At 45.3% G+C, this 10,235-nt stretch overlaps 4 protein-coding genes across 4 annotated transcripts; 3 read left to right on the top strand and 1 right to left on the bottom strand.

Moving 5' to 3' along the window:
- Window positions 1-1,087: 1,087 nt before the first annotated feature.
- On the top strand, window positions 1,088-1,440 carry C7M61_003533 (uncharacterized protein; the record flags this gene model as incomplete). Its single annotated transcript, XM_024858870.1, has 2 exons — window positions 1,088-1,247; window positions 1,274-1,440. 2 exons carry the CDS (start codon window positions 1,088-1,090, stop codon window positions 1,438-1,440), a joined length of 327 nt encoding a protein of 108 aa, XP_024712957.1.
- Window positions 1,441-2,462: 1,022 nt separating this feature from the next.
- On the bottom strand, window positions 2,463-4,301 carry C7M61_003532 (uncharacterized protein; the record flags this gene model as incomplete). The annotated part of the gene is made up of 1 exon (XM_024858869.1): window positions 2,463-4,301. One exon carries the CDS (start codon window positions 4,299-4,301, stop codon window positions 2,463-2,465), a length of 1,839 nt encoding a protein of 612 aa, XP_024712956.1.
- A 1,324-nt stretch (window positions 4,302-5,625) lies between these two features.
- C7M61_003531 (uncharacterized protein) lies at window positions 5,626-7,452 on the top strand (the record flags this gene model as incomplete). The annotated part of the gene is made up of 1 exon (XM_024858868.1): window positions 5,626-7,452. One exon carries the CDS (start codon window positions 5,626-5,628, stop codon window positions 7,450-7,452), a length of 1,827 nt encoding a protein of 608 aa, XP_024712955.1.
- A 427-nt stretch (window positions 7,453-7,879) lies between these two features.
- On the top strand, window positions 7,880-10,207 carry C7M61_003530 (mRNA splicing protein; the record flags this gene model as incomplete). The annotated part of the gene is made up of 1 exon (XM_024858867.1): window positions 7,880-10,207. The coding sequence occupies one exon, from the start codon at window positions 7,880-7,882 to the stop codon at window positions 10,205-10,207; it is 2,328 nt and encodes a 775-aa protein (XP_024712954.1).
- Window positions 10,208-10,235: the final 28 nt, after the last annotated feature.

Genomic DNA, 10,235 nt, shown 5'->3' with positions numbered 1-10,235 from the left:
GGTTTATGTCTAATCAAATTACATATTTTCTAGTGGCGAAGGCCATTTGCATTTCGAAGAGTCATACTACAAGAATTCAATTGGTAACAGTGGGTCTTTGATACAGCGACACGATTATAGTGCACCGACGTGATAGCGGACACAGACGTCGCTTGAACGAAATGCTCATTGACATTACATAAACCCCGTTTCAGGCGTCTAAGAGGAAGGATTTGGTATGAAGACCCTTTATCTAACATTACTGCTCGTGTAGTGGACCCATCTTTTGAGTCCATCCAGTCATTCGCCAAAGCATCGCTTCATATGCTGTGTTGGTGGAACATTTAAATGCAATTGATGACTAACGTGCTGTCAAGAAAAGCACTTCTCGTCTATTCCGCCCGAAGTAATTGAAAGTACATGTCTTAGAAGGTTGTGACACTTCTAGTTGCACAGCTACTTCTGTTGTTTTTCCTGCAACAGCTCATGCTACCAGATCTTGTAGTGATGATTGAAGTTTTAGACTCGTTCGAGATGCGCTTGACCTTCTGGCCCTTCGATTCTCCAAGACTTGGGCCTTTTGCAAGAGGACAGTCGTATCAAGCGATTCGATTGTAGCCGCTATTCCAAGCCACCAGCTTGCCAGACGCTCTACTCTCTTGAGTGGGCCTTGTATCAGACTGTCGAACCTGTCAGAATATGGCTTACCATTCTGGCTGGTATTCAATGCTGCTGCCAGCTCGATACTCTCAGATGGATTTGCTCAGTGTATAAAGTCAGCCAGCTCCAGATAGATATCTCTCGTGCAATCGACTAACGCCAATGACAAAGGCCTTATCTTTCATCGATTTAGAAATGAACCAAAAAAAAAGAGGGAAAGTCCTTCAACAGACATATCTACCTAGGGCCCTACTTCTGGACTGAGACTCGCAAGGCTATTTATTTGCAACCATTTTGCGAAATCTCCACAACACCTCTCTTTTGCACCCAAGCCAAGATGCTATGGGCGTTGTTCGATTGGAACAGGCCGTTTCAACATTCTACAACCTCCAAAGTAACTACGTTGACCGTAAGTTTCTCCTTTGTCTGGGGTTTCGGGGTTTTAGGCATGTTGGGTTTCGTTGGCTTCCTGGATGGTTCATGCCATGCTCAGGTGGAGTCCCCGGTGGAGTCTGGAGCACCCTCCACTCTGAATGCTCCTCGCGATTTGTCAGGTCTGCCTCTCTTGACGGAATCATTTGCCTTGCCTTACAGCCACGAGACTTCTCGTACAACCTACTGGGATGCGTTTGAGAACACGCCTACGACAAGTCCAAACATGCCTCTTATGCCCCAAACTTTGACTCCAAGCACCTCCGTCACAACCACGACAACAACAACTTCTCCCTCCTCTTCCAGAAGTACTCTGAAGGTCAGCATTCGCTCTCCAATTACCCCCAGCCTGCCACAGCCCAAGTCTGAGAGCATTATGGATAAAATAGGCGCTTTCTTTACGCATCAAGCCACTACTTCTACACTAGCGCTCGTTGGTCGTGACACTCTTTTTATCATCATTTGTATACGACGGAGTGGTCATTACAAAGTCCTTTTGCGAGGGACAGTGAGCGGTGCAGTGGATGCGGCTCTACTCGCCGTAATGTTCCCTATTGCCTGGTACAAGTGTGGCTTGTCTCATGCTTCTGATACATTCAAATGGCCTTTTCTTTATTCGGTGTTGTCGGTAGCTTTGTACTACGCTGCCGCAGAAGAAACGAAGAAAGCTATTAAAGATGACGCGGAAAGAAATATCGGAATGCAAGGGGTATTCCGCGAGGGGTGGGAAGCTTTTCTCGATAATGCAGCGAATTATATTCCTGAAAGAGCTCTTGGGCTTTTACTGAGGACCGCCGCAACACGAGATTATTAGTCTCTCACTGGTATTGCTCCGGCGTCCAAAGGATTCCATAGAACCAAATACCACAACTCTCCTCTATAAAATGTAATCAAGTGCCTCGGGGTTCGGGTCCTATTACCGACCGTAGAAGTGATGAAGCAAGCTGTTTGCGAGAAGCTGAATTGAAAGGCTGCAAGCGCTAGAGAAGAGTTTCCGACATCTATAAAGTCTTCTGTCAATGCGCTACTTTAACCCTTGCTAGGCAAGCACTCATGAAAGGTTTCAAAGCTTCGCAAATGAACGTCTACCCGTTCTTCACAATTTGCGCTATGTATGATTTTCTTCTCAGTTTCAAACAGGTCATCCTAGTTTCATAATTTATCTCGTATCATATGCCACATGATGGAGCATTTATCATGGCCTTATAAGAGCGCTATATATCTGTGATTACTTCTAATTCTTCAAATAAAAATAAGGTCGATAAATGGGCAATTCCCAATGTGGCCACGGCCCCACAATTCAGACAATCTTTAGCGTAACGCAGCAAAGGTTCTACAGATTGATATTGCCTCGAGTAAAATCTAACAAAGCCATTGTACTGGGTTTTATCTTAGGGATGTCTGGGTATCTCTGCAAAGTGAACGCCGTCCTTCTCACAAACATACATATCCACCCACTGTTGCAAGATGTTTTCGGCTCCCGAGAACCAGTACATTTCAAAAACACCGAAACACACGTAGACTTCATAGTTTCTATGGAACGTGGAGGAGCGAACCGACGGTTTAAGGTCAGGAACTTCGAAGCCTTCAAAAATGTTCGCATAGAGTGCAACCTTTCTTCCATCGACAATACTGAGAACGGGTCTCCAGCTCTTGAGCGGCCACAACCTATGTGCATTGATCTTCTTCTCACAGCCCCGTGGTGACATGAAAACTGTTTTCTCGAGAATGCATAAATGTAAAGCAGAAGTCAGATAAAACAGTTCCTTTTTCGTGGTACTGTAAATCTCAAAAATCAAATAATTGTCCAAGCTCATACCCGGTTTGACAAAGGCGCTACCACCGTACAAGGAATTGACCTTGTAACAGTTACACAACGGCTCTTCAGGGACTTTGATTGTGTGTAAATGGGCGCCGTCCAGCACTTTCAAATGCTTTGAGAATGCAAACTCGATTTGAATAGGCAGAGGTTCCCCTGTTTCCTTCAAAACCCAACCATCTTGAGTTGCAACCAACGCCAAATCGTCGCTGCTTTCAGCTAAAGACTGTTTTATTTCGGGCAATTCCTCCCCGAGACCAATAGTAAACATCACAACCGCCTTATCGCCTCTGTTCACAACACTCACATGGTGACCAATGTATGCATCGGGGAATTCTGAGCATATCGTGATGATTTTTTTGACTACGTCTTCGACAAGCAGAGGAGTGGCGGCAAAATACTCAAGATGGAAGTAGTCTTGCACCTTGAAATATCGGGGTCTGGCCAAAAAAGCCTGCTCTTCCTCAACACCAACATGTATAGGCAAGGTGGCGGACAAAAGCGTGGAACAGGGCTTTTCGGGATTCCCACATTGTACCTCAAAATCGTACCTGATGGCGTAGCTTCTGCTTTCTTCGGCAGAGTAGTAGGATGGACCTAGTGTGGGAAGAAAGCAGTTGTACAACACATCGTACCCTATCAAGGTGGGAGGATCACCATGAAAATCGTCAACGTCAAGGCGGATTTTGAGAGGTGACTCTTTCAAAATCACGCTTCGGACCTCCTTCTTGATATTGCATTTTTCGCCCAGTCTGGATATAATTTGTCGATGCTCCTCAAGAGTAATTTTGAACCCATCAAAGATTATACTTTCTCCACAGGGACACAAACCGGCACCGACTTTTCGGAATTCAAGGTAAAGAAACAGCTGCAATTTCGAACGCTCATGTACAATATTACAAGCGAGATCCATCACTTCGTCAAGCATGGGTGGGACATAATGAGCCCTGACTTCAAGGTTGATTCGAGAAGTTGGACCTTCTGCCTTTTCGTCGATCTTTCGGCGTCTGACGCTGGCACAAGTCTCAAGCGGCACTTTGACAGGTCCAACCTGAAGACACCGGAGTCCTGTTTTCGTGTTACGGTCCCAGAATTTTTCCATTCGATATGGAATGAAGTCAAGCTGTCTGAAGGTGGTGAAGAGGTAGATGACCCTTGCGGTCTTGTCTTTTACATCGATGGGATATCCCAAACCGTCAGCATTCTCCACCTTTTCTTCAGACCAAGTGTACCTTGAGCTGTCCATTTTGCCGAGCTCTAGAGTACTGACTGTCCAGAGTTGGGAGTAGATAAAGCCAGTGTGAGTCTCGTGGGAGAAGTAGTTCGCTGGATCGTTTTCGAGCTCGTGGGCCACGGCGTCAGAAAGGGTTTTTGGAACCGGGCCCTTTTCGAGGAAGAACAACGAAGGCATTTTTGGATTTGAAGCAGAGATCAGTTTGAGATTCCCGGGAGCTGAGGCTTATAAATGGTGAAGTGAAGGTGGTTTATTTTTTATCAGTTGCCGTGGTCTAAAGTGGGCAAGGTCATGCAAAGGCAAAGGGCATCTATCTTCTATTTGGTAGAGGCAACAAAGCTTGTTCTGATTGTACTTGTTTCTATGGCTGGTCAGTTTGAGCATTTGAGTCAGGATATTTAGTCAAAAGTCAGAGTACGGGCTTTTCATAGTTCGATGGGTGTTGATGTGATGGAGATATATGAAACTCCTCAGATTCTGGTCTACCTTCCCCCATTCAACGACATGGTCGATACTTAACTCATTGATGGAGTCAGGAATTGCTTTCAATTTCACGAATTGTCGAACGTCATAGATGTGGTATTTAGTTCCCAAAACGCAAACGACAAATTCTGCATTGCTAATCATATATTTGGCATAAAAATTGGCTGAGTTTGTGGAGCATCTCGAGGGCGGTTTTTCCGTATGATAGCATGGATGTATGATTATGAGCAGGTAGGTAGAATATTCAATCGAGCTACAGAAGGAATTGATGAGCTTGAGGGATTAAATCAACTGACGTAGAGGCTCGATTGAGATTCCTTAGGATGAGGTGGATTAATGAGACTTCACGAAGTGTTAAGCTGAATTAGGTGAACCACTGGAGGTAATGTGGACTTCTACTACATCGAGGGCAGGTTCTCTACTATAGCGAATTCACAAAAAATGAGGATACTTATCGATTAGAATTCATGAAATGAGTGATTCATCTCACTTAACGGCAATTTTGAATCCGTCCCTAAAAGAAGCAAGCACTAAGCCACGAAATGTCGTCATTGAGCTACCCAGGAAATTCATCCAAATCAAGAGACTAGCTGACAAAAATGACCCAAGAAATCACCAATTCTGTATCGATGGATGGACGAAAACGCACGATAAGATAAGCGTCTCGCATGACGATTTCGCAGCCATTATGGAAGGTCCAAGTGTAGCAGATAAATATCACGCCAAAGGCATGACTCAATTGCAAAAAATATCGTAGATGTCACATCCTCATAATTCCAAGAGGTAACTCCAGTCAATTTATGGCTGTTTCATGACCTTGACGGTCATTCATTAGCTTCACCGGAGGGCCACCAGCCATCCGTTTGAACATAAATAGAGGTGGTTCCCGCCGGTTTTTGTTTTCTTCTTCATCTACTTGACCACCACAGTTCTGAACAAAAAAGTTTGGAACCTTTAAGCTTATCAGTCTTCGACATCAACGAGTATCAACAAGCAACAACAACAAGCAACGACAACAATGTGTACCGAAAAGTGTATCAGAATTTGCGGAGTCCATTTCCCCAGGAACTTCAGAAATGCCACTTTTGAAAAGAATGGCTCCATTTGGGTCGACCACGAAACCGCAGTGATTGACCTTCCTTGGGATGCAGCGGAGTTCGATTACTTCAACTACCTCAGGGAAAAGTGTACCTGGAACCCTGTGCACCAAGCCCAGGAGTTTTATAAGTACAGATTGCTGCAATTCAAGCGCTACAACTGGAAGAGGGCTCAGAAGGAAAGCCTTGTGAAGGAGCATATGAAGAGAGACAAGACTCCAGCTCCTGAGCTCAAGCCAGTCATCCTGGAGACCGTTGAGCCGGTTCCAGAAGTTTCTGAGAAGAGGCCAATTTCTGAAGCCTCCGTGGCTTCCAATGTGGGTACTTCGAAGGCCTCGAAGGTCATGAAAATTACTATTTGCAAACCAAGGACCACTTCCCCCAAGAAGGCTTCTAACAGCAAAAACGTTTCTGCACCTTCCCCCAAGAAGTCTCCAAACCAAAAGGTCTCTGTGTCTTCTCCCACAGAAAAACCTTCCCCAATTTCCCAGAGTTTCCTTGTCGAGACTCTGAAGACCGTTCCAGTTTCCACAAATGCGAAGGAAGCTGGAACCAAGGAGGATTCCGAGTGTCCTCCACCTTCCCAAACCTGGGTTTCCAAGGCTGCGAAGCAAGAGGAAAAGGCAGCTAGAAAGGCAGCCAAGCAGGCAGAAAAGGCCGCAAAGCAGGCCGAGAAGAAGGCAGAGAAGAAGGCAGAAAAGGAAGCTGCAATGGTAGCTGACCAAGCTGCAATGGCTGCTGAACAAGCTGCAAAGGAAGAAGCTGCAAAAGAAGAAGCTACAAAGGAAGAAGCTGCAAAGGAAGCCGAACAAAACCTTGTAAAGGAAGCCGAGCAAAAGCTTGCAGAAGAAGCTTCAAAGCTTGCAGAAGAAGCCTCAAAGCTTGCAGAACAGGCTGCAAAGAAAGCTGAGAAGAAGCTTGCAGAACAGGCTGCCAAGGAAGCTAAAGAGGCTGCAAAGGAGCAATTGAGATTGTCCAAGATTCACTTGCCTCCTACCCCCAAGCAGTTCAGACGCCGTTACTGGAACGTCAAGGAGCTCGAGGTCCGTGGCCACTACTTGCCCAACTACAGTAACGAATTCTCTACCATGCTTATCCAGGTGGATGACGATGAGTCGGACCGCCTAGAGGATGATGGAGAGGATGTGTTTGAGTTCCTGGAGAACGTGGAAATCTTGAAACCCATTCACAAGGCTCCAGAGCATGTTTCAGAGCCTGAGCCTGAGCAAGTTTCAGAACCTGAGCAAGTTTCAGAACCTGAGCATGTTCCAGAGCCTAAGCAGCCAGAGCAGCCTGAGCAGTCTGAAGAGAAGGTTATGGTACCTGAAACCGAGGTGGCAGAACCTGAAACCGTGGTTTTGGAACTTGAAACCAAGCAGCCTGAATCCCAACTGCTGAAGCCCAAGAACACCAGTGTCTATTGGCTCGGCGACTTCCCATGCTTCATGCTGACCTTGGCCCAAAAGCAGTATGTCACCTACCTTCCAAGAGACTTTTTTAAGGCTCTGGAGGTATTCTACCCAAAGGAGAATGTCTCCTTTTTACCTGGTGACTTTTCTGGCTTTAAAGCTCTCACATCCAAGAATCTGTCGGAATACTTCCCCACCGACTCTTTCGCTTTGTGGAATGAACCAGCCGTCAGAGCCTCGAGGCCCGTGTGGGAACACACCAAATCCAAGAAACATTTTTCCGGTTTTTTGTTGATGTTACCCATGCTAATGAAGCTTATGTTTGCTCCATTGTGCTGAATGGTCCATTTGTTTTAGGATCATGAAGTTAATTATTAATATATAAAAAAAATAAAAAAAGAAAAGAAAAAAAATAGAAAAAATAGAAAAAAAAAAAGGTATTAAAATGCAACTGTAGACCTTGAAGTTATTCTATTCGTTTACTTTCTATGCATGTAGTAAGCTCCCATGCTTATGTTAGTGCGGTGATGCATGAGACCAGGTAGACTTCCACAGTGTTTCTACGAAACAAAAATCAAAAAATTGTGAAAGAGACTGTAAATTCTATATAGAAATCCACTCAATTCATCAGGACATTACCACCACAGCAATCTACCGCCAAAGTAGGAAAACCCGTTGGTGTGCATATCACGATGAGTAGATGCATCAGAGAGTACTCCATCAACACTTTATACTCCTCGAGAAACTCCTCATTATACAGAATCCCATGCCGTGGATCCTTCAGGAAGAGGACCTACTGTATGAACAGCAAATTGCAAAAGATCCCTACACCGAGCTGCTTTGGTTGGAGTATGCTGAAAGTACATCAGACAAGCATCACAGAGCTGGTATTCTAGATAGAGCCACAGCTACACTTCCAGCATCCACGCTTCTATGGAACGCGTACTTTGAGGCGGTTTTCAGCAATAAGACAAAACTCAAAGCAGCATATGAGAAGGCGATTAAGGTACTCAATACCAGTCCTAGCATATGGACTAAGTACCTACAGCTACTTCTAGATCAACGGTGTCCACTAGTGAAGAAGAAGTTCGAAGAGGCATTGTTCAATGTTCCTGAATCCTACCATGGTGATATATGGAGAATCTACATTGAATACGCTGGAGCTTCCTGGTCTGGTGAATCTGACACAGCGGTCTCTCTAATATACACCCAGGCTATATACGCCAAGGACTTGGGGATTCCTAACATGCCCGATGCATACAAGATGGTGGATGTTGCGCTAAAAAGCCAGAATAGTGACATAATACGACGGATCTGGTCGAACATATGGCTCAAGAAGGTGGGTCCTGAGTCCTCGAAAGCTCTTGCGGAATATGTCCTTCAAAGTGACCATACACTAGAATTGGAGCCACAGCTCTTTGACTTCCTAGTGGATGACTACATTCTACGTCTGCCGTCTCAAAAAAGCCCGACACTTCTCCTCAAGGCCAGGTACTACGAAGATCGAGAAATTCCACTTGCCAGACACTACTACAACCAGGCGCTTTCCGTGGCCACCAGTGTGAAAGACGCTGTCACAGCCTTCAACGCATACCTTGATTTTGAGGACTCCATTTTGGAGACTTTGGATGGTTCTGAGCTTGCAAACCGGCTCGACATTCTCGATCGCTTTCTTGAAAAAAGGCCGTTTTTTATCAACGACGTTAAACTCAGGGCTAACCCAAATAGCGTTGATGTGTGGCTTGAAAGGTCATCTATTTTCGGCAGTGATAACGCCGGACGGATCAAAACGCTCGTTGATGCTATCATGAACATCAATCCGCTTCAAGCCACCGGTCTGAGAAACTTGGTTGAAATTTGGGATGAATACGCCCGGATTTATCTCGATCTGGGAGACGTTCATACTGCCGTGTTGATCTACTCAAAGGCTGCAAACACGCAATTCAAGGAGGTGAAGGACTTGGCGTCGGTTCACATTTCATGGACTGAGGCACTTCTACAGATGTCTGATGACGCTGCTTTGGAGCACATTGAGGATATTCTCTACAATCACATTCCTTCCAACCACAAGGAAATCAAGGTCCAGCATGCGAAGGTGCCCATCAAAACCCGTTTGTTTAAATGCACAGAATTGTGGAAATTCTACATTGATTTGCTCAAAGCGCTTTTGGACGAAAGCAAGCCCGAGTTTGTCTGGAACAAGCTTCAGGGGGCTTACCAAAAAATGGTGGATCTAGAGGTGATCACCTTGGGACTCATATTCGACTATGCTGCCTTTTTGAAGGAACGAGTTTCCAGAGACCGTGCCATGATGCTCTACGAACAAGCTCTTGAGGATTTCCAGGCTCCTCACGCTCAATTCGACCTTTGGCTTGTCTACTTGACGGAGCTTCTTGAATCGTCACTGAACACCGAGCGAATCAGAGAACATTTCGATCAGTGCTTCCTGACGCCCCTTCCAGGCCACTTGGTGAGGAAAATATTCGACATGTACTTGGCCTTCGAAAGCAAGACAGAACTGTCCTTGAAGATCATCAAAATTCTCGAACGAGCTATTTCGTATCTCCACTCCTCCATCGAAACCCCGGTAACAAAGTACGAGAAGCTGGAGCTCAACAAGATTGTTGACGACAAGTACGATTACCTGGTGAGTCTTTTGACCAGAGTAGCCAAACTCAAGGATCACGAGCTCATGAGATCTGCGTTTCAAAAGGCAGCAGAGGATCCTCATTTCTCCATGCCCCAAATCATCGACATTGGACTTCGCTTTATTGACTTTGAGATTGCTCAGAGGGAAATTGTTAGATCTCGTTCACTTTTTAAGCACTTTGCTCAATTGGGAAATCCCGAGTCTCATCTCTTTGCTGAGGTTTGGTCTAAATGGGAAAGGTTCGAAGTGGACCATGGGAACCAAGAAACGTTCAAAGAAATGCTCAGGTTCAAAAGACAGCTTATCAGAGAACACGCTGAAGTCGACCAAAACAAAAGTGAGGTCAACCCAATGGGATTTGTCAAAGGAGAAACAAAAGGTGGAGAGATCAAGCAAAAGGCTGACGAGAACCCAGACGCTATTGACTTGGACATGGATATGTAAGATCTATTGTGTATTATAAACGTGCAAA

This window comes from Candidozyma pseudohaemuli (assembly GCF_003013735.1).
Source record: "Candidozyma pseudohaemuli strain B12108 chromosome Unknown scaffold00009, whole genome shotgun sequence".
Classification (NCBI taxonomy): domain Eukaryota; kingdom Fungi; phylum Ascomycota; class Pichiomycetes; order Serinales; family Metschnikowiaceae; genus Candidozyma; species Candidozyma pseudohaemuli.
The sequence above is the reverse complement of the archived record's forward strand: the minus strand, read 5'-3'. Positions and strand labels throughout refer to the sequence as shown.